Source organism: Nipponia nippon, unplaced genomic scaffold, assembly GCF_047370975.1.
Source record: "Nipponia nippon isolate SJK-2023a ecotype South Korea unplaced genomic scaffold, ASM4737097v1 scaffold_10, whole genome shotgun sequence".
NCBI classification, from domain to species: domain Eukaryota; kingdom Metazoa; phylum Chordata; class Aves; order Pelecaniformes; family Threskiornithidae; genus Nipponia; species Nipponia nippon.
In genome coordinates, this window is record NW_028262291.1 from 30,861,181 (window position 1) to 30,885,311 (window position 24,131).

At 38.5% G+C, this 24,131-nt stretch overlaps 2 protein-coding genes across 6 annotated transcripts in view; one reads left to right on the forward strand and one right to left on the reverse strand.

Moving 5' to 3' along the window:
- Positions 1 to 16,937, forward strand: part of LOC104020338 (photoreceptor outer segment membrane glycoprotein 2) — a 28,347-nt gene extending 11,410 nt beyond the window's left edge. Inside the window, exons 2-4 of the mRNA XM_087746342.1 lie at positions 2,971 to 3,639; positions 7,952 to 8,198; positions 9,654 to 16,937. Of these exons, the coding sequence (XP_087602468.1) occupies positions 3,059 to 3,639; positions 7,952 to 8,198; positions 9,654 to 9,920 (1,095 nt within the window). The 5' untranslated portion in view covers positions 2,971 to 3,058 and the 3' untranslated portion in view covers positions 9,921 to 16,937. The remainder of the gene's footprint in view (positions 1 to 2,970; positions 3,640 to 7,951; positions 8,199 to 9,653) is intronic.
- Positions 16,938 to 18,898: 1,961 nt separating this feature from the next.
- UBR1 (ubiquitin protein ligase E3 component n-recognin 1) overlaps positions 18,899 to 24,131 on the reverse strand; it is a 75,298-nt gene continuing 70,065 nt past the window's right edge. For all 5 annotated transcript variants that reach the window (XM_087746340.1, XM_087746337.1, XM_087746338.1 and 2 more), the window contains exons 42-47: positions 23,752 to 23,860; positions 21,898 to 21,954; positions 21,330 to 21,407; positions 20,511 to 20,681; positions 20,219 to 20,320; positions 18,899 to 19,732 (exon numbers count right to left, since the gene is read on the reverse strand). In XM_087746340.1, coding sequence (XP_087602466.1) covers positions 19,591 to 19,732; positions 20,219 to 20,320; positions 20,511 to 20,681; positions 21,330 to 21,407; positions 21,898 to 21,954; positions 23,752 to 23,860 — 659 coding nt within the window. In that variant the 3' untranslated portion in view covers positions 18,899 to 19,590. The remainder of the gene's footprint in view (positions 19,733 to 20,218; positions 20,321 to 20,510; positions 20,682 to 21,329; positions 21,408 to 21,897; positions 21,955 to 23,751; positions 23,861 to 24,131) is intronic.

Consider the following 24,131-nt stretch of genomic DNA (forward strand, 5'->3'; position numbering starts at 1 on the left):
TCATGAAATCTAGTCTTATAACAATACTAAAATTGCACCAAGGAAGCTAGAAATACCACATTAGAGTTACTGGGAGCAAGGACTTACTAGAAGAGTTGCTGTTGCACATAAATTTTTCTTTTTTTTCTAACTTCAGGCATATATGACAGAAAGTCATGAATTTACATCTTCCAAAATCAACAATGCCTCTTGAGAAGATAAATTTGAAGTAAAGGTAGAACGGTTTACAACCTTTGTTCAAATGTTAAAGCAAAAGATGTTTGGCAAGTTGGGTGCTCTCAGTGACACTGTAACTATATGTGGGCCTAACAATTTAGAGGCATTTTGCAAATACATACACGTATATCATAGAAATGAACAGTGAGTGATGCATTCATATACACTGGCCATTGAATGTGAATTGCTTATCAGCGGCTAGGACATTTCACAACAGATTTTCTCTACTGTGAGCTCTGAGACCCGAGTATCGGGGGCAAGTAAACCTATTTGCAGCAGCCATCTACAGCTATTTCAGTTCAAGTCGTGAACTGCTTAACTGGTGAAGCAATCAAAGATACTGTCTCCGGGCTTGGCAGACAGGCTGTCAGTGGAATTCATACGGAGGCTTAATTCTGTGCCAGCAGAGCATGATCCTCTTAAATGAGGTCTGAAAGGTGTCGTAGAAAAATGGTGTGAAGGAAGCATTGTCATTTTATAAATGACTGTTCTCTGGACTTGTTTGTACAGAGGTGTCTACCAGTAATCAGTATTTCATCACAATAATCGATATGATTATCACAATATGATCGCAATCAATATTCAACCATAACTAATAATCAGCCTTAACATCATTAAAATTAGGACCCTGTTTTTAAAGTCAGAGTGCTGCTGGCCTCAACACCTTTGGAAATAAGACCAGTAAGGAAAAACACCGTGCATTTTGCACACTAGTCTGCATATTCTACAAAAGACACAGAGATGAATATTTTTGAGGGGAATTAGCTTCCTCTCTAAATGCAGGAGAAAATAAATGCAACACGAATGGATTAGATCCTACAGGCATTAAAATGTTTTACTATTCAAATGCATGAAGATATCTAAACCATATCCTAATATGAATGGAAGAACCTATTCCTCGCTTGTACAAATAGAATCGATTCCTTCCGACACATACAGATGAAGATGCTGGGATACCATTACCTTTTTAAACTGTACTCTGCAACAATCTGCTTACCTGATGTTAAGCTTCATTGCAGCTGTGGATCCTTTAGTGGGTTGGTGTAGCCCTACTTCTGTACAGCTTGTCTGCAGGTAGTTTTCGTGCTATTTTAGCTGATACCGGTTTATTCAGACGAAGTTAAGCAGTAGAGCCCACTAGCTTAAAAACAATTATACATGAATAAAGCTGCCTATACTTCTCTATTTCCCCAAATTTACAGATTTATATTTTACTGTTTATAAATGCCATTGTATTAGTGGAATTAATGATTGTATAATCATATAAATACATAGCTATATAGTATAAAATCACTCTAATGAAAATTACTGAATTAGTAGAAGACCATGCTGAGAGCAGGTTTTGTGGAGAGGAAAGAAAGAAGAGCTCCATGTATCTTGCACATGTTGAGGAAAGGCAATCACAAAGCATCAGAAGCACTGAAGAAGGGTAAAAGTTCATGGTTTGGTCCTGAGGTACTGCAGCATAGTTCTACATCCACATCACGTACACAGAAAACACATTGTCTCCAGCTCTAACAGGTTTTAGATCTTGGATGTTATTATCTGCTTTCTGTCTGTGATTGTGATATAACTGGGGAGGTGCAAAGGAGAAGTTAGTAGCGTTGCAGAGAAGCAAGGTTAAAAGTGCTGGGAAAGATGCTATCTTTTCTTAGATCCACTAATAGCTGGGGAAAAGAAGACAGACCTTGAAACACAGAAGTCCTCCTTCAGCTGTGGAACTCTGAAATATCAGATTTGAAACTTGGGGGGGGGGTGGTATCTTGAATATATTTTATACTCATCATTGTGATCTTTGGAGAGAAAAATAAAAGTCTGTAGATCACAGGGGAAAGTTATTAAAGGACTGTTAATAACATAAGAGCAGATGTATCAAAAACAAGCTAAAAATATACAAGATATAAATTACTAAACACATGAGTAGCTTCCTGTCATTTTTCAAATAGTTCACCTTCAAAAAAAATATCGTGGTGTCCCTTGGGTCTGCAGAGTCTTCTTCAGATGGGAGAATGGAAGCAGTTCCAATGGGCAGTGAAAAAGCCAAGGTTATTGCAGAAAGAACAACCAGGAATGAAGTTTAGGATTCTGACTGGAATATGGGGGACTCGGAAAGTAAGCCAGTCTAAAGGTGGTAGGAGGGCAGGAATAAGGCATGACTGTCACAGTTCTCAAGACAAGGGAAAGAACAAGCAACTTTAGCTGCAGGGGCAGACGTTGCAACAGTAATGGTGATTCTGGTTTCTGGTGCTATTTTCATGTTTTTTTCCATATGGAAAAAAGGCTTATGTGATTATGCTGTATGTATGTGCTTGTTTGTCGTACTTAGCAACTTTTGAATGCAAATCTGACTATGACACAGTAATCTAAGAATTATAAATTCCTAGAATCATGAAGAAACTATGGGCAATGAGTAGAAGGGAAGGGCGCCATGAGTCTCCTGGAGGGAAAGACAGCAGATCAGCTCACTTCTAGTCATCAGAAAATCTGCACAGGAAATTGCTCTCAAGACAAAAACCCATAGGAATCCAGAGTTCATTGGTTCTACTGTTCGCTTGCTTTTAATTACTCTAGTCGGTCCTTAGAATTATTTTCTTAAGCGATTCGTATTGTATGAAATTTAAGCAATAAATTTCACTGGGGCACTCCCTTGGCTGGTCTCAGAGTGCGTCAGGCTGTACAGGGAGCTTTCTGTAGTCTCTATAAATATCCAGTCAGACAGTAATCTCTCTCTCTCTCTCTCTCTCTCTTCTTCAGATGTCTACCGCATGCCTTGGATACATGTTCCTAATCAGCTTACGAGCTTTCCTTGACCTGCGCTTCTCTTCGTAGTGCTGGTCTGACTATGGCTGTCCTCAAAGTAAAATTCACCAAAACTAAGAGGGACAAATTGGCTCAGATCTTATGGATCCTCAACTGGGTTTCTGTAGTGAGCGGGATCATTCTCTTCAGTCTTGGCCTCTTTCTGAAAATAGAGATCAAGAAACGCAATGAAGTGATGGCTAAAGGGGACATTAACTCTGTCCCCAACATGCTGATCTCCGTAGGAGTCATAGCGTGTATCATCAACTTTCTGGGTGGCAAAATCTGCTATGACTGCTCTGATGGCAACAAGTTCTCTCGATGGAAACTAGTTATGCTTCCATACATCGTATGTACCTTCTGTTTTACCTTCTGCATCCTGGTGGGTGCTCTCATGTGCTATACCATGAGGAATGAGCTGGAAGAGTCTCTCTATCTGGGTTTGAGGGATGCTATTAAGTTCTATAAGGACACAGACATACCTGGACGATGTTTCTTAAAGAAAACAGTGGATATGTTACAAATTGGATTCCAATGCTGTGGAAACAATGGCTTTAGAGACTGGTTTGAAATTCAGTGGGTATCTGCTCGTTATCTGAATATGGCTTCCAAGGAAGTTCTGGAGTAAGTATTTACTAGTCATAATAAAAAAATCCTAGGAAAAAGCCTCATTCGAGAAGAATTTGTATTGAACAGAAAGTAAGTACCACTAGTATCAAAAGATCTTGAGATGCATTGACATTAAAGAGAGTACGGCAAAACTGCTTGCTCTCTGCCATCGGCCAAAAATTCTGGCAGTGTTTTTCCTCAGCATCTTGTGGCTAGAAGGCTTCTCTCAAAGATCATTCTAAATAACTCTGGTAATGGGTCTAACTCAAGAAGAGATAACGTTTCTTTGGTCATAGGCATGTTTACAAATACCCTCGTAGTTTAACTAATGTAGTAACATGTAGTGGATAATAGTGGGAATAACACTTTGTCTAGACCATATGCTCCCTCTAAGACCAAAAATACTAAAGTACTCGAGCCAAAAAGCATCCTTCTGTTTATATTTAATCATTCTGGGGTTCCAGCATACACCTTATAAGGCCAAATAGATACTAATTTCTACTGGACCTTTGTCTCAATCAAAAAACTGTAGAATGACCACGTTACTCACAAAATATGCTAACTATATGCACACAGTTGTCTTTTGCTAACTTTTTAGGGATGCTAAGCAAAGCAAATACATATCTTCCTTTTTTTAATGTGTGAATTAGCTACCTCAAGATTTCAGTTATAGTGAGCTAATGATGGAAAGAAAAAAGGATTGTCCTGTCAATACATAGCACAGTCAATCCTAAACATTGAAAGATCTTTCTGCTTCAAGATATTAGACTTTGCAAATCCAGGTTCAAATCTATATGTTCACATGTAAGAAACGGCCAACACCACATACGCTGCATAAAACAGCAGGAGAAAACCCCTTGAAATTTGTTGGTTTGTTTTGGTTTGGGTTTTTTTTGTTGGTGCTTCATGTGATGTAGCAATTGTGAAGTTATATGCTCAAAAAGAAGAGTCTGGTAATTCTTACAGACAATAGAAAAGGTAACAATAATAAAAAAAAAAGTAGACAATCCAGTATGTAATAATTCTTCTAAAGCTGAAAAAAAAGTCTTCACTGATGAGAGCGAAGTAGTTATACGTTCCTGGGAAAGACAAACACAAAAAGCTTGACTGGCATTTGTCAAGTGTTCTGTTTTGCTGAACTCAAAAATCAGTGACAATAAAGGCAGGTGAAGGGAGGCCAAAGATCTTATTTTCACAGAATTTGCAACTTGAAACTGCCATTATAGCAAAGCATATATACAGAGCTGCAAATACTCCAGAGGACACGAGGGCGTCAGCATGCATCAGGCAGTTGGCTGTGGAAATAAAGCAAGCTTTAGAACAAGTGGTCTCGAGCGAGAAGTTGGAAAGCAACAGTGACACAAAGCAGACTGACCCAAGAGGTGTTTTAAATCCTGGTTCTGCACAGAAGAGTGACATGACAACAAAGATGGTCCACAGAAACTTAAGAGTAGTATCTTATTGTGAGGACAAAAGTAAAATATACTGCCTTTTATCTCTGTGAGACATGCAGAAACAATAACGTTTTACCCAGGGTCTTAGCTAAACTCTGTTTTCTTCTGCAGGGTCACCTGTGCTCTGCCATTATTTTGAAAATACACTGACAGTTAATTTTTGCCCCAGGTAGGCAGAAGATGTCAGTGAAGTGTGTGTGAGGGAAGTAATTACACTGCAGAATTTCTTTTACTCTATATAAGTTAGATAATTCCATCGTGATTGCTAGAATCCAAGTTGGTGCTGTATAACCAAATTATACTGATTTCCAAAAATCTGGTAGAGAAGCATCTAATATGAAATAATTAGAAGCAAAGTCCAGCTGGTAATGTTCAGAAAGGACGGAGAAGGAACCAAGTATTTTTCTTGGTTTCATCTTGTACTGTACGCCAATTAGTACTTGATAGATTAAGAGGCAAAGCAGTTGAGAACCGACATACTGTTGCAAAAGCGAACTTCTCGCCTTCCTTCATAATCCTCTTCCCTCCCCTCTCTTCTGTATCTCCATTGCGAACACCACAATGGGACAAGAAATGGAGAGTGGGAACGGCAGGAGGATGAGGCAGGTTACAGTGGTCCAATCCTATCATTGCTATGGTTGGGTAAAAATCATCTTTTTATAGTCTCAAAAGCAAGTTTTGCTTTACGATACCACAGCAACTTTGAATTGCAACAACAAATGGCAGTGAATGTCTCACTCCCTCAGCTCTGATACCGAGGTCTTCCCTTCTGACAGTACCAAGACGAACCATTCTTTAATTTGCCACTAGTAGAGGAGATGCGTTGGCAGGGGGACATAACCCAAAGTCTGGAAACTGCTATTGTTGGTAGTAGAAAGAAGATTCCTCTTTGTTGTAACATGCGGCAGGAAGAAAACAAGTAATTAAACTGATGCTTGGGATCAAAAGGAAAGCTTAAAGACCTAGTTTAAGAGATTGCATTTTAACCATTTTAGATGCTGTGCTACATTTGGGTCCTGTCACTGAAATATACAGGGCATTTTGCTGGCCCGGGTAAAAGCTTCCCGTTCACAATGTGCCGGCCTTCCTCTCCTCCATCTGTGTGGTTTCTTTTCTCCTCCCGCATTCGAGCCTTCCATTTGGTACCCCTCTGCTCTCTCCCTTGTTTCCCTCCCAGCGAGCCGTTTTGCCTGTGCCCATTACACTGCTTGCACACTTAAGTCTGGTTTCAGTGGATTATTTGGGTTCTTTTGCATTGGTTTCATGCTGTTGCCATCACCAGGAACGTGATGGCCACAAAGTGAAGAGCTAGACTTTAAAATGGAGAGGAATTCATGCCTAACCCACTCCTAGGTGGGAAATGGCAGATGAACTTCCTGACTTACTTGGAAAGATCTTTGAGGAAGATATTTTTGACAGAATGTTAAACAAACAAAACACACCATCACCACCCCCCAAAAAAAAAAAAAAAAAAAAAGAAAAAAGGAAGGAGGTTGTATTTAGCAGGCCCACAGCAATAACATGAAGGCCATTATTCTGCCATCCCAGCACAGCCACACGTACTGAGCTTCCTAGCAGCTTACGTTTCTTGGGAAGGATACATTTAGTCCCCAAATGCCAGAAGAACAGCGGACGGCAGAGTTTCTGCCGCTTCCGTCCACCTGATGAGCTTCTTGTGCTGGCTTCCTTCCCTTTAATTTAGATCATCTGTAGTGGAACAGGAAAATACGATTTGTAAACGTTAATAAATGAGGATAAGTTTTGGAAAATATTAAAAATTCTACTATTAGCAAATGGTGAAACCTGGGTATCTAAGAGAAAGTTGTCTTTCATGTATTCTGGCTCCCTAACAAAGGCTAAAGGGGACATGGGCTTCATTAAAACAGGCTGTGGTTCTCACCTGTGGGGCTGTCCCAGGAAAGCAGCCTTTTGCAATGAGCATGAAAATAGCTACATGCTTAGAGGCTACTTCCCCAAAGTGTGAGAGCATCTCAACATCTTGTAGACTCTCCAATTTCTAGAAAACCTATTTCTCCGCAGAACCTGCTTGGGAACAGAAGTCCTCACAAGGACGCACTAGCTGAAGAGCAGATAATACAAGGAAAATACATGGATGTCAAGGATTCATTTAACTGTTCCAGAAACTCTTGATTAATCTGAGACTGTGTCAAAAATACTATGATTTTTTTTTTCTCCCTCCTATTTCTTTATCTTTCTTCTTTTCCCACTTGTTTTTCTCCTGATCTTATAGGGAAGTAAAGAAATAATTTTTAGCAATAAATACAAACGGTTTCCAAAGTTACAAAAAGTATAGTTACAAAAGTAGAAACTCCCTTGTGAATTAGTCTCAGAACACGTGCCCAACCAGCCATCGCATATGGGTACAATGATGAAATGCCGGCGGACAATTTCCAGTGGTTCCTGTGGCGTGCAAAGTTGTTCTCGTATTAGGTTCTCTCTTGTGTTGAAAATCAATCCAAAAGCAGTGAAACACAGGATTTCTAGTGCCATAACTTCCATTAGAGTTCCACCAAGATAAACAAGTTCAGAAATTGCCTTTAGTATTTTCAACACAAAGATACCTAAAAAGGCAACGTCTCCGAGAATACTGAATCCACATCTTGTGCGCACAGTACCAAGAACCACATGCGATACTGCGCTGATACCACACTTAAGAAATACAGCAAATGAAAAATGTAGTTTTCCTGCAGGAAGCAACTTTTCCAGTTGGAAATATATTCCCATTTTCCTTTTGTTACATTGGAGAGGCCTACATCGCAGCAGACTTCCATTATAACATTTGATAGAAATCACAGGCACTGTCTGCTGCTGATAGCAGATTTGTAATGCCCGAACTTTCTGTCCTGTTGCAGCCGTCTAAAGAGCAACGTCGATGGGAAGTTCTTGGTGGACGGCGTGCCCTTCAGCTGCTGCAACCCAAGCTCCCCGCGGCCCTGCATCCAGTACCAGCTGACAAACAACAGTGCTCACTACAACTACGATTTTCTGACGGAGGAGCTCAATATCTGGGTGAAGGGGTGCAGAGAGGCCCTGCTGGATTACTACACAGCTATTATGAGATCCATTGGTATTGCAGCATTGCTTATTTGGTTGTTTGAGGTAAGTCTGATAAAAATGGCCCGCGTCAGATTAATCAGAGGCTTCCATCTCTCCAGGATGGGAGCCAACTACCGTGTTAACGTACGAGAAGTGCCTCAGTATTTAATATAAAGTCCACAAGCACTTCAAGAATGTTGCAGGACTTCCTTTAGCACAGACAACTTTCTCAAAGTCCCCACAGCGGAAGCAAATCTCATTGAAGACGAGAACTATTAGAAATTACATATAAAATTCTGTATATTTACAGAGCTTTTTCAATAGACTATGGCATATTCCCTTCCCTGAAGCATTTATGGGATCAGATATAGGGTGATACATGCAGTGACACAACTGCAAGGAAATTAGGTGAGCTCTGAGGATTGCTTTAAGTCAGTTTTAACAAAGAATATACAAAATGTGAGCAGGCCTTTGGCTGAATACATTAATTTTATTTATAGTAAAAATTGAGCATAAGTATTAATATCTCAAAGCCTCCTTTTTACATTAGCTTCACCAGTTAGACAGCACTTGCAAACATGGCATACTTTTTCAGATGTCGATTATTATGCAATCAAAATAAGCATATCACAGGCAAGCATAGACACCTGCAAAGATGCAGTCTTTCTGCTGGTGTCTGTAAAACAAGTTGTCTGGATGTTGTCATCGGCAGGTAAAGGACCCCCAACGGCATAGGCTAAAAGATGGTTTTCTTCCCTTTTTAATAAGTTTCAGTTTTCTGATTATTGCTCTGTTGCGTAAATATGAGCACTATAATTAAAATAGTTCACACTAGTCCTCAGGCAGTGCTAGATGGGGTGGCGGTGCCAGAAACAGCAGGCCTTTGGCAGCACATGACAAAGCTGCGAGCCGGCTGTCCGTGCTCCCTTTAACGTTGACAAGCTGGGCACGCTGATCTCGATTCCAACAGAACGATGCAAGTGGGGCTTTTTCCTAAACTTTTACTTGAGCCTCTGCTATAGGCAGTCCTTCTTTTAATGCACTGGCATGGAGGGGACACATGGCTTACATATGAATGATTAAACTCCTAAGAGGAAATGCCGATTTAATCAAAGTCAGTGGAAAAAAAATTCACAGAAATTAACAGACTACAATTTAATTTTTTTTGCCCCAGTGACTGATGGTTCCATTAATTGATCATCCTTTCTACGTCAATTAGTTGTAGTCTCTGAGGCTGCAGTGTTTCCAAGTAATTCTAGGTATTTATGTGCCAATAACACGCAAGTGGGAATGCGACCGAAGAATGGAGAATCAATCAATCTCTCCCTGGTATTTTTCTTTCTAAAAACTGTCATTAATTGGGAGAGTGGTTAGATATATTGCTGGGATAAAGAATTTGTCTGCTTTACTCAATATTCGTTATTAGGCCTGTAAATACACAAGTCAGAAAGCTGACTTAGTGGTAGGATTGAGGCTGTAATTTAAACTCTCTGTTTAACCATTAACTGTTTCTTACAGCTCTCTGTACTTATTGGTGTTCGGTACCTACAAACAGCAATGAAGAATGTCCTTCTGCTAGGAGATTTGGAGGGCGAATCAGATGGTTGGTTACTAGAAAACAGCTTTGTGGAAACTGCCAAATACAACATCAACGTTATCAAGAACCTCGGCAAAGCCAATCAGATCTCCACTGTCTCAGGCATGAACGACCCCAACATTAATGTTCAAAACACAAACTGTGGCAAAACCAATGTTACAACAAAATCTATCCCAGCAGCCAGCTAGGCAAGTCTTCAAAGAAATGACATCACAAGCGTAGATTGACATATTCCAGTCTTACGGTTAACCAGATTTTTCACTGTTGGGGGAATAAAAAGGTAGGAAAACTAATAGGACAATTGAACAAACCACGGACTGGTGACAGCTCCAAAAATGCTGATACTTCTTTGGCTGGGTGTATTTTTACTCATTCTTGTGAAATCCCTGATTTTCAACACTGCGCAAAACAAACTTTTGGAATTTTCCCCACTTTCTCTCCCTTGCTTACATACTTCTGTCACGGCCTGAATACGTCAGAACAATCATTATGCACGAGCAAATGTTCCAGGTAGGATGGGTCTACATCTGCTAACATACAGATTGGTCTACTAGGTACCAACAAAGTTTGTCATTACTGTCATTACATCTATAGAAATCCCAGCAGCAGGGAAATCCCAAAATAAATTATTACACCAGATCAAAAGATTCTTTAAGACAAAAAACTGTGAAATGAAAACTCTGTAAGTCCAAGTTAGGACAAGGGAAATATTAGCCCAGTTACACATATATTGCAGCCCTTCTAAAAGAACCTACTAGCTAGATGAAATGGAGTTGAAGGCAATGAAAGTTAGCATAATGTATTTCACTCCCCCCGCAAAAAATAGTCTGAAGTAGCTCTTCATTTTTCCCCCTCCATAGCTTAGAGGAAGCCAGCTGCCACACCGCCCTGAAAGCCAATGGGTACGGCTGAAAGGAGTTCTCTGCTCAAGAACACTAACTGGCAGCTCATGCCGGGATATTTAAAATTCCAAGTAGCATCTGATAGCCCAAGTTTAAAAACAAGCAAATACTTCCCATAAAACAAATACTGATGATCCTAGGTGTTTAAAAGCTCCTAATTTCAGCAGTACTTACATAGATCCGGGGGCTGGAAGATAAGGGATTATTTGGAACGAATGAAGGCAAAGACAGACTGACAGATCTCCCACCGTGTTCCTAGTACAGCGCTCAGGAACTTTGTCAATGCATGGAGTGAAAACCTCCTACACCCAAGACGCCTGTCGTTACAGGATGCCCTTTGACTGTAATTCATCATTAACAGCAAGCAGGAAAAACATACAGAATAGAGGATAAAAGACCACATAAAATATTTTACTTGTTACTGTTGAGAATAATACATTGTTTGAATATAAAAATCGGACAGCTCGTGCATTCTTTGTGTATAGTAAGTAAAAGAAGTTATATCACGGGGATATTCAAAGCAGAACTATTCCTGCTTTTGAAACTGCAAAAGTAACAGTAAAAATTCCTTTACCTGTCTAAACAATGTTTTTTTCTGTAACACTAGAATAAGCAAGAATTATACTGTAAGAATATATTGTAAATAAAGTGTGTGATGTAAAAACCTGTACTGCAATTCAAGCAGGCTATATACATGATCATCATTTCAAATGCAATTGCTTCACTGCTTAAAATTTTAGGCCTATACTTACGTATGTCAAAAATAAAAATGGACAGATGGGGTCTGCCTGCAATAGTAGCCTGTAGCCGATGTTTTGCAAAAGGCACATAAGAGGCAAGACCATTAGAAAATAGCTCTTTCCCTGACAAAGCCTCCTACCTTCCAGGAAACGGCAGTTTGGGACTTGGTATGACAAAGAGGATATTTATATCACTGTGTTTTAATAAATATCAGTGGACTTTTTTTTCCTATGAATTTGCATAGTGTTTTTTTTTAAACCCGTTCATGTTCTTGATATCCAAACCACAACAACGACCTTCAGATTTTAATTTCTCACAATTCAATTCTGCATTGTTTGAAAAACCGCTTCTTTTTGCTTATTGACTCCCTGACAACTTCATCAGCTATCCCCTAATTCTTGCTGTAAGATGTAGCTGATTTATCCCCTCCATGTCATTCCTGATTTTACAGTCCTCTATTGTAATCTCTCTGGATCCTATCTTTTCAAGTTGAAGAAGTTGCTATTTGACCTTTTCTTCTATGGAAGTTGTTTCACACCTTTGCTAATTTTCATCACTCTTCTCCATTTATTATTTTTAAATTAACAACACTGCGTAGAGCTGAAGACATCATGAACTCAATGGGTCTCATAACAGCTGCTCTCTACAGGTTCCTGAGGAGGGGAAATGGAGAGGGAGGTGCTGATCCCTTCTCCCTGGGATCCAGTGATAGGACACATGGGAATGGCTCAAAGCTGCGCCAGGAGAGGTTTAGACTGGACATCAGGAAGCATTTCTTTCCTGAGAGGGTGGTCAAACACTGAACAGGCTTCCTAGAGAGGTGGTCGAAGCCCCAAGTCTGTCCGTGTTTAAGAGGCCTTTGGACAATACCCTTAATACCATGCTTTAACTTGGTCAGCCCTGAATTGGTCGGCCAGTTGGACTAGATGATCGTTGTAGGTCCCTTCCAACTGAAATAGTCTAGTCTAGTGCAAGATGTTAGTTTTTGCATAGCTACACAAATTTTCATTTACCAAAACTGAATATTCTGTTATTATCCAGCCACTCAGTTTCGTAACAGCCTCCTGAAAACATTCAAAGTAAGTTTTACAGAGTGTCTTTGTATCATTGGCAGAATTTGCCACTTCATAATTCCCTTTTTCAGATCACTTCTGAAAATGCTGAGAAAAAGATTTCTGTGGATCTCAGTTGTTAAGCTTCTTCCATTGTGAAAATACACCATTTATTCTGTTACTTTGTTGCTGAACCAGATCTTCCTTTTTATCTCATGACAGCTTCTTCTAATTCTATGAGTTAGTTGGGGGACACTATTCAAAGTTTTTTGAAATCTACATTATTATTGACTGGCTCAACATCCTCATCATATTCATTAACTCCTTCAAAGAATTAGATGTGCAAGCCGAGACTTCCCTTTACAAGAACTATATTAACTCTTCCCTTTGCACTGCATTTACCTATGTGCCTACTTCTATTCTTCATTTCAATCACGGTGTCCAGTGTGGAATTAAACTTAACTGGCACGTAATTCCTTCAACCGTTTCCGAGAGTCAAAAATACTCCTTCTGCATCACAGTCTGTTGTGGTGGTGGTGCAGAAGACTGAGCACAACAGCGTCCCGAGCTTTACCAGCGGCACTAAAATTAGCTGATACACACTGGAAAAGAACGAACACAGAAAGTTGTAGTACCTCGAGAGATCGAGGAGAACGACAATCATGTACTGCAAATTAATCAGACTTTGCAACAGAATACAATTTTTAAAAGCGCGATTTTTTTTCAGATGAGCATGCAAAGTGCCACGTACGTCAGTCAATAGCAATCCCTTCCTCCACACAATTGAGGCCATCTACATCTGGAAAAACAGTTCGAGATTGCTCAGTAACCAAAAGGCGTAAGATAATCAGAAAACCAGAAATTATTTCTGAAGATTTGTTTCATTAGGAAAAATTGAATCAAGAGGACTAAGAATATGCAAAGTTTAAAAAATAAAATCTTTTAAAAAAAGTGAGGAATGGTTCAGCAAGATGAAAATGGTTGTAAAACAGGAAATAAGAGCATAATTAAAAAAAAAAAAAAAGAAGGAAATCTTACTCTGTATTTTAGGAAATATTTCCTAATGGCAAAATGCATTTAACTGTAGAAGCAGAGGAAACCTGACATTTTGCACCATTTAAAAAACCTCTCTAGGTCAACTATTTAGCTTGCAGAATTCCAATAGCCGTGAGCTTACTCTTTTGATAACTCTCTAGTCGAGGTCCCTGTATGATGGATTTGTCAAGAATCTGCTCTGAAAAATAGATTTGCAAGAAAGAGGTGAACTAAAATGATCGTCCAGCCTGAGCGTCTCTGTAAAGACACAGAAGTTTCGTGCAGTAGTTACTATAAAATATTAGCACTAAGAGCAGAGGTATAACTGTCCAGCTACACGTTTTCCCCGGCCCCCACGCAGCTCATTTACTTTCATATGAAGAGATCACGTTTTACCATAAAGGACTAGTTAATATGTGGCAAGCTAACCTTTGTCTCTCAGCCAGCCGCCCAAAACGGCAGCAGTGGCTAGCGATGTGATCGCTTGTGAAGTCAAGCGAGTACCAGCAGACATTTCACAGGGAACAGCCATTGCCTCGACCATTACCAGTAACTACTTAGCCATTAGATTGTTCATTTCTATCCTGGATAGGCATTCAGAGTTCCCATCGATACAGATATATTACAAAAAGATGATAGCTCATTTCACAGTAATCAGGATAAAATTCACTTTTTTAAATAAATGCTTTCTTCTTTGCTTTGTATGTATTAGTTTCCTCAGACAGCAGAAGTGCAGCCTACATACCTAGCTTGCTTTACAGCACCTGTCATGCTAGTTTGGGGTTCCTGGAGTATTTAACATTACAGCCACTGGATCAAGAAAACGAACTCAGGTAGCAGAACAGACTCCATCTTTAATTCCCTGTAATTTATAAAGACAAAGATGGCATTAGCAAGCCAAGCCTTTAAGCCGGAGCATCTGCTCAGATACAGAAATAAATACGATTTGGGGGACGCTTCTTATCCTATTTGTTATTAATGCGTAATCCAGTCAGAATTAATAACAATACATTTGTGCAACAGCAACTTCCAGAGTAAGGAACTCACCTATGCATAAAACTATCTTCTTTATGAAGTTCTTCATTAAAAAAACAAAACAAAACACGAAAAAAAAAAACCAAAACCAAAACAAACACAACATTTTAACGTTCACTTTCTGGTGAAGGCACTATGACAGTTCCTGTAGAAATTGAAATTACGATGCTCCTCCTTTAGAGCTTTCTGATTACCACTGAAAACACTTACTCTACATTGACCATAAGGAAAAAATAATAAATAAGAAATATACAAGTACAGCACATTCAGAGTTTCATTTATATTAAAAAAATGAACACAGCATATTTCCTTAGAAGCTAGAAACCTCCCTTCTGCAAACTCATTTTTTTTAAATCGCATACAATCATACAGTTCTCTACAACAGAAGAGTCATGATATTTAAAATCTTACACATCATTTGGTACACACGTGCTTTGTATCAGCGTCCCACTATGGGAGCACTTCAGGGTCTGCATGCGGTCCTCTGTCGCTTGGCAAAGGACCACCAAGGTGTGACGCTCATGGGACACCGGCAGAGTCCTGATGAGGAGAGCGTCACTTCCGTGGGTGATCTCCTCCTGCTCCTCTGTCAGTTAGCGGAGGCAGACTGCCTGGAGTACGTAAATCGACTTGCTCAATGAAGTTCTGTATAACTCTGAACTGGGAAAATAAGTATTCCTACATCTTCTGCAGTATCATGACATTGAGATACATTGGTTTTGCCACTTTTAGTAAAGGTCAGCATGATTCACAGAAAGAAAAATGGAATGAAAGAAGATTGGAGGTTTTTTGTCATCTAGAGTGGATTACTCCTCAGGCTGCCATGGTACGTTCAGCATAACCTGCAAGCAGAAACTCTGGTACGTTCGGATGACCTCTCTCCAAGTGCTAGACTGTATCTCAATACTTGTACCCAAAGAGGCTAATACTATCTTTCAGCCACTATTAAGAGGAAGGAGACAGAAGGTTCTGCAGTCTGCTGAAAAAGACTAGCCACAGATCTTCACGAATACAGCAAGGACTTGAAACTATCATGAAATCCACAGTCCCGCTACCTGCTTCACAACATTTTGCTGAGGCTCATTCCCTCAAGCATGAAGCCTGGAAACCTCCTAAAATTAAGTCTGATGGATTCCAAGTTGTTTGACAACCTGTAACTAAATGGCACAAACTATACTCCTTTTTTTTGACACTGATCTCATGAACAATAGTCACACAGAAATAAGAAGAAAACTCAGGTCCAGTTTTAATGTTTCATGTTTAACTTTATACCTGGTTTGCTCTTACTCACCATTACACAAAATAATGCATATAATCCCTTTGATTTTCAGCTCGCTCTCCTTCAACGCACGTTTCCTTTACACAGCTGCTCTTTCATGCACGCTTTCAACCATGCTGAATGGAAGTTTAGAGAAATGTAGCTAGGGTAAGAAATAACTGGGTTTGAGAGACTTGCATAGGAGTGGATTTTCATTATTTATCCATTTGTTTTCTGTATCAAACCCTAAATTTAGCCTACCTGCAAAACACAGATAAAAACAAATAAAAGAAATTGTGCCACAGAAATGAAACAACTTTCATTTTGAAGAAAGTATCTTTGAAGCTCTTGTCAAGTAACAGGTTAAAAGAATCTGAGTAACAAACTTAGATACTGTATCATGCATCCGACTAGTTTACAGCGGAGATTATTCAAGGATATTGTTTAGAAAACAGAGTGGATTTCAACCATAAAGCAAAACAAGTGATGGCCAAAATCATCCTCTATATAACTTTGTACATTGCACCTCGAGATTCTTACAACACGAGAAATGGTGCTGTGGCTTTTTTCCTCCCCGCCCCTAATGAACGCGCTTCTTGTTCCAAAGTTCTTCAGAACATATTTGCTAGTAGACTTTAATCTTTTTACCTTTACCCTTTTACCTTTTCAGGAATTGGTTCTTAAAAAAAAGCATTTGCTTTACTAAGAATAAGCACAGAGAGCAACACTATTAACACCCAAACTCCGTAAGCTTAATGGTGCCCGAAGCTACACCAAAGCAGCGAGAAGGTGACGACAGCCAGCAGCTTGTGACACAAAAAGGGGCAAGAAGTCCTGGCCGCTTCTATGATTTCTGTAATAAAACACTTTTTTTTTTTTTTAATACGTATCACACAGAACATTAGACAAACACCGCAAGCTTTCCCTTCCTAGAGGTGAAGCATCAGACAGACAGTACAGCCAGTTCTTCTCTGAGAAGCTACAAAACCAGAATCACTCAACGAATCAGTTTAAGGACATCTAAATATTAAATTCTGTACTTAAGACTGCTTTTGCAAATTGAGGTAGGCACTGCAGGAATTTGCATCTGTAAAACACCAGGACAAGTTTCAAGCGGAATATTTCTTCAAATGAGAAAAAGCGTGCCACCATTACTAACTGGTACAATGATGATACAGACTACAGGGGTAACTAGTTTTGTTTACCAACCTTTTACTAACTCTTCCCCTTTTCCATACTGACAGATGCTGCTATAATGCTCTTGTAAAACGAACTGTGAAGGGCCAAAGCGCCTCCAAATAAAAACTGAATAATCTATGAGAAGTTACTTTATTTCCTTTTTTTAAATATACATATACAAGATATTTTATTTCAAAAGCACAAGAACATTATACAAGTTTCAAATTTACATTTTTGCAATTAAAGATACCAATATGTGCATTACCAAATAACTTCTTCTGTCAGCTTGGATGGAACAGAGATCAGTGGCATAAGCGTCTTGCGATCACTAAATACAGATTATACTCACAGTGAACAAAACTGCATAGTAATTTATGAAATGAAAGATGACCACGCTAGTCAGTGAATGATATGGGAGCCCATTTGCTAAATTAGTATGCGCAAACGTACAGAAAGATGCAACTTTCCTCTCCCACTTCCTCAGCTACAAAAAGACTTCTAGAGCTTTAAACATGAGCTCACCTGCTCAGACCGGCTCCTGTCCTTATATACTACAGTTCAGACAGAAAACGAAATAAAGTGATCTCACTGCATATTTGATAACGGAATTTTTGTATCAGTGAAGTGCAAGGTAACTGAAAGTTTTTGATAAATGAATAGGTAAATATCAGAAGGACACAGTAAGTGAATACGGTTTTGGTATCAATGCATTTTCTAGTCTTAATCCAATATTTTTGTTGGTAAGAAGTTTTTTTATGACCTTAGAAATCGCCAGTGCATGCAAGTTTTCATGACAACTCTTCTTCTAAATTCAGTATGCATTTCAAATACATTTTAGAAAACACGACCAGAATTAATGTTTGTCTTTAAAGAGTCTCTTATTCAGGTTTAAAATTTTAAAGAATTAAAATAAGGAGAGTGGTCTTAATTGGAAGAAACAGAATATCTGAAAAATACACCAAAGCCAACTATTTATATCACCAGGGAAGGATTATAGCAAAAGTTATAAAAAAAGTATTCGAAATCAGAACAATATTTGGGTTCACTCGTATTCCATTTTTAGGTGAGTTATGGTGCTGTTCAGTGCACTCATACATACTCTAAAAACTTTAAAAAAACCCGGGAGAACAATGATATTTAAATCTAAATCATTTGTGATTTTACTATCTCTCATACAATCAGTATGGAAAAAACAAACAAACAAGCAAACAACAAAAAAACACCAAAAATAAATCATACAAACCCACACTCTCAGACATTAATTTGAAAACCTCCCCTTGCAAGCCTTATTAAAATGACACAAAGGAATCCAAATAGCAAAGAGGCGGGGAAATTTAGCGTACTGACAACTTCAAACTTTCACACAGAAATGGGATTTCCTGGCAAAGCATTTTTACCCGTCATATTACAAATTCTCTCATGTATATTATGGTTGAAATTCAGAAAATGGAACAACAAACATTTAGACCTGAAGCACAATCACATATCATTGAGAGAGAGAGTTCAATCACGATGTGCTATAAACTACTGAAGGCCAAAGACACAGATTTAGCCACCTTTTTTTCCCCTTTTCTGCTCTAACTGCCACTGAACATGTCCCCCAAACCACACAATTTCATTTATGCAGGCAGGGCTCCAAACAATAGTGACAGAGAATGAAGAGTGGAAAATTCCTCAAATATGGGCAAACTTCTTTCTGATTCTAAAACTTGCTGCTTTTGGGCCTTGATTTTAGTCCAGTGATAGCTTTGAATGTCTTCTACTTTACTGAAGTCTCTGGCTCTTGCGTAACTTGCAGCGCTACACTACAACTACATAACAGTATTTTCATGTTTGGTTCTCAGGGAAAATCTCAGAAGACAAACTGTAAAAGAAGTAAAACTAACCACAACCTAGCCAAATGGTGTAGCCCTAGACCTCTTAGGATATACAGCATTAATAGAGGACAAATGCATTAGATAAAGTGCAGTTCTGGCAATGCAAAAAGCACGGACTTTATTTTTTGATGCAACAAGCAAGATGGTAATTCTCCCGTGCGCTTTCTATCCCACACTTCTTTAAAGAGTTCATTAATGAAAACTCTTCATTAAATACCAGGACATAGCTGAATGCAGGCTTTTTCTGTACAACTTAATGTTTGGTGTACCTGTTGCTACAGATTACTAAAGGCCTGGCACCACTTCCACTCCAATATTATGCCACAGATCTTGACCTATGTAAAAGCTTCACTAAGCTTGGGAAAAGGACCCAGGAAAAAGTAAAGGAGGCTCTTCCATAGCAACACCATTTAGGTATATTCTCAAGGCATGGAAGAGACAGAAATGTGGTATATGCCCCAAAGTACAGCATTTGGGAAGCTGTACTCGTCAAAACATGTGAAACAATTACAACTTCTCAAAAAAGTGGAAATATTTCTGGACGTGAATGTTCAGTAATAATTATGTAATATGGTTTTCCTTTTTGAGGAAAAAAAAAAAGAGCAAAACATATGATGTGAGATTCTGTTTCAATGTATCAGTAATACAACCAACTTCGAGAATCCATCAATTGTGTCTGAACTACAGAATCCACTTGCAAGTAGGTTATTTACTGCCACCCTCCTTTCCTTTTCCAAAGCATTGCCAAAGGTAAGAGTTTTCACTAAGAATCAAGAGACTCAGAGCAGTTGCCAGTTGAATCCAAAGAAGATCTGATTCGTTTCTTGGCTCCTGGCAATCTCCTCTATGATGCAGTGCTGCTGCCATAGCAGATGGAGCTTCCGGTAACGCTCCCGACATAAGTGCAGGGGATTGCCTCTTCTTCATAGAAGAAAAAGGAGAATAAGCAATAAGCATATCAGAATAGCAACTGACAAACTGTTCCATTAATAGTCTAGCATTAGCACTCTTAATGATAGCCAGAAAATATTATATAGTTGTGTGAATTCCAACAAGTCTACTGGAAATGAAAAAAGATTCTACGTGAGCCAAGCAATGACTGCCATTTCCAAGATGACATTTCAGCAATGGCAGCTGTTGCACATTTCTGATGAAAAGTATACAAAGTATTCTTCAGAAAAGTAATAAAAGTTTAACAGTACCAAAAAAGTGTATTTTCCATTATGAATGACCCATTGACGACTGGAAACTGCCATCAGGGATTTGAAGTTAAACAAGTTCACCAGGCTAAGATACATATTACAGTGCTATACATGCTAACAGGAAGAACATGTTGTCTAATGGGTGTAAGAAAGATAGATACCAAAATGGAAATGTGGAAAGAAAGTCAGTCAAACATTTACTTACTTCAAACCTGGATCTGTTTCTCCATATTCATCCAAGTAAGGAGCAGGATATAAGCAGCCCCTGGTTTTACCTTCAATGAGGACAACTTTGCATTCCCTGATTCTTAAGGAAAAAATAGCTACATTTAAAATACAAGACAACTCCCAGCAGGTTCTTAACTTGTTGGTGAGCTATATTTTAGGTCAAAGCAATGTTTCTTCATCTCAGACAAAAAAGAATCAAGTGCTTTGACAATGTTGTTCAAGTATTTCCCTTTACTCTCTAACACGTTAAATTCTGGCTAGCTACTTACTTGAGAAACATACAGACTCCAGCTCCACATTGAAGAGCATGAGAAGTACAGGCTCCCAGCTCCTCCCCATTCACCAGTTCCTGACAGCAAGTATTCTGGGAACACAACATAGCCCCACAGAATAAACACAATACTGGATGTTTTTGTTCATCATCAGAAGACCGTGGGCATCTGGAAGAAGCGTAACCAGGACGTTACTGCCGGAATTAAAACTTTAAAAGAAACGTTAACTATGGATAATGTACCTTAAAAAACAACAACAACCCCCCCCCCCAAACCCCCAACCCACAAAAACCTAAAGACATACTATGTCTTAATCATATTTCACATATCTGCCTCCTTTTGCTATATTTTTACATTGCTTAAAATATTTTATCTGCAAGATATCTGCTTTGAGCAGGAAGCTGGACTAGATGATCTGCTGAAGTCCCTTCTAACCTGAATTATCCTATGATTCACTCTTCCTGGCATAAAACAGTGCCAACCTTCTGGGCTTGTTGTGTACAGTGCAAAAATAATTTTCAAGCTTATGGCCAAACCAAATGCACATTGCAGTTGTGGAAAAATGACCAGCACATTAAGCTATAATAATCTTATATGCTATCCTATCAAACACAAGTGACTTCATTTAGTGAGCTGTTGTGTTTCAGATTTAAAATGAACATGTGCTGGTATTGGCCAGTATAACCATAACAGTGTCTCTTCTGCAAAATAATTTCTGTACATAGTTTTAACACCAGTCACAGTAACTGCAAGGATATAAAAGTGACTAAAAGTGACAAAACACCTAGGAAGACAACTAAATACGTCACATCTTACCTAAACTGAGAGGCTTGGTTCAGAAGGCAGCTATAGTCTTCAGGAAGCTCTATTAAACTATTTCTTTTCCTAGGATACCTGGGTAAGTGAAAAAGAACTATTATCAGAATAATAAAGATCGCAGCAAAGAACAGAATGGATAGCTATAAATTCCTGCTAAGCTTTCGGTCCTTTCTGTAAATTTCTGCAGTTCTAGAGCAGTTCTTCAGTCCTAGAAGCCCAAGTAAGGGGGTCCACATGGGAGTTTCAGCATTTTTATATTCCAGCAAAGGTGATGAAATTAAATTTCATATGTAACCTACATGTATGAAGACACTTCGTATTTCAGTTAGCTTTTGTTTTTTCCTGGAGTAAGCTAGATCACTGAGAATGTATGATGTTGTTAGACAAGTTAAGAGTCCTGCATGAGGAATAATACATTTCTCTTTAAATGGTTGTGTATTTTTAGTAGTAGAGAAGGAAGAAAATAGAAGCACTCTAATTTGCCCACAACAAGCACTTCAGTCTTTCAACAGTTTTAAGTCAAAAACAGAAGAAAAAACAACAATAACAACAAAACCATATTTACCTTATTGCAATGCTTTTCCCCTTCAAACAACTTAACACCACCGGGTCAGCACACCACCTATTTCAAACAAACATTTGCAGATGACAGTGTTTGATAATAATAAACATTTAGGATCACTAAACTAAACTAGAAAGCAATAGGCAAACACAGAGCACAGATAAAGCATTGATAGTTCTAGCTACAACTTCACAAGGAGAAACAGCTATTCTTTACAGTTTTGCTTCAGGAAAAGAATTTAAGTTTGTATACAAGAGAAAAACCTATGTGAAAAACAATAACACTTAAAATTATCAAAATGCACATGAAAACACAGAATTAAAAAAATGCAAGCAGTCTTCAGACATATTCAAGTTCTCGAAGTGGGCTACAATACACAGCTCCTTTTGGAATATATCTGCTGAAAGCCACAGTGTAAGAAAATATCATACACTCTACTAGGAAAATATTTATTGCTTTTATTTAATAACCATCACCCAACGGTTATTTTAGAATGCTTTATTGCGTGTTGTATGCTTGCTTAGAACCGCCAAATGTGTCCACCAAAACAATGGTAGATATTGGCAAGTTGCTAAACAGAGGAATTGGTATGTCTAAGATACCTTTTAAGTTATTTCTACAAAAAGGAGGAGAAGAGAGAGAATTGTAGCAGATGGTCAATCTAGTAAGCTTCATTTAACACATTTCTCAACAATCATCAAATTTAGTCTTCTGAAATAAGATTCTTTAAAAAACATATGGGAACTTGCATGATGATTTGACAACTGTTACTATTACATTAAATATGTAGCCTCCTACTTGAAACCTCTGTTTTTGACTGGGAGCACTACAACAGTTTTCTAATGTTCACAAGCACCTACCCTGTCTTTTCTTATAAGCACTCATGTCTTTGAGCGAACATGTAGGAACATATAAGACGAACTTATTTATAAGTAATTATATATACTACAAATGCAATTAATAATAGTAAAATTGCATGTAGGGAATTGTTTAGGCCAGCTGTATGGACTGTAAGTTGGAGTCAACAGCTCAAAATGTCCCTAAATTGAAGGAATCTAGACAACAAAACAGAGCAGAGGTTAAAAAAAAAAACCCAAAACCAACCAACCAACCAAAAACACCAAACCAAAACAAAAAACAAACAACAGAAAAAGCTAGCATGAGCCAGAGAATTCTGCCAAGAATCAGAAATAATAATAATAATGCAACCAAGCGCTCAAACGGTCACATTGAATACTTGGACACATTCTCCAACAGAATATAGCAGGCTTATTCTCAGAGTTGGGAGGAGGGCTGTCTGTTTATTTTTAACTTGTGTTTTTGAATGGAGAATTTTACCAATTATTTCTTTACTGATAGATTGCAACGTACATAATACTCAAATTGTACCTGTTAACCATTAAGCTAACTTCGACATTCATCAGTCTATTTTGGAAATCCAGAGAAGAAATAGTACAAAGCCTCACCCTGCTGGCAACCTAATTTTCCATATTCTCGTTTTATAGCTCGTGTAATCAGCACTTTTGCTGTAGACAGATTAAAAATAGGCCAATGAACAGTAAGTGGCATACCATGCAAGCAAAGGTTTATGATTACTTCTTTCTGCATGAATCATTTCATGTAGGTCTGCAAGCACTAGTCCCGTAAACTATTTGTTTAATGACTGAACTACCATAAAATATAGATGTTTTATGTTTTTGAAGTGCTTTCAGAGATTCAGTATACCTGTGCACATCAAACAAATGTTTAGAACTCTAGTATGAATTTGAGCTCAATCATTTATTAACAAATTTGATCCAGAATTCCCATAGAGCCATCACAACAGAAAAACGTGGCCTGTCGAGTCCCCATTAGTACCTTTGAAGCAGTGGATTTACTGTGTCCCAATATTCCTGGAAGAGCAGGAACAAATTGGTAGGTAGAGAGAGGTAACTACAAAGTGCCTTGAATTGCCCTTCTTCAGAAACTGCGAAAGAAAAAGAAAACATGAGCAACTGTTAAAGTGTTTCAGCTCTGCTGAATAGTTCACTCAGAACTAGAAATCTGATCCCTTTTCCATTGAGTAACATGTATCTTAAAGCTTCAGCATAGCTCCTAGCTAGTACAACTGGATGTAATTCCACTGACTTAATCAGAGCTATAATAATTTGCCTTAGCTGAGGATCTGCTTTAGGTTTAAATTATGGAATAATATATGTCAAATTTGTTAAGACACGCATAAGTCACTGTAATAACAG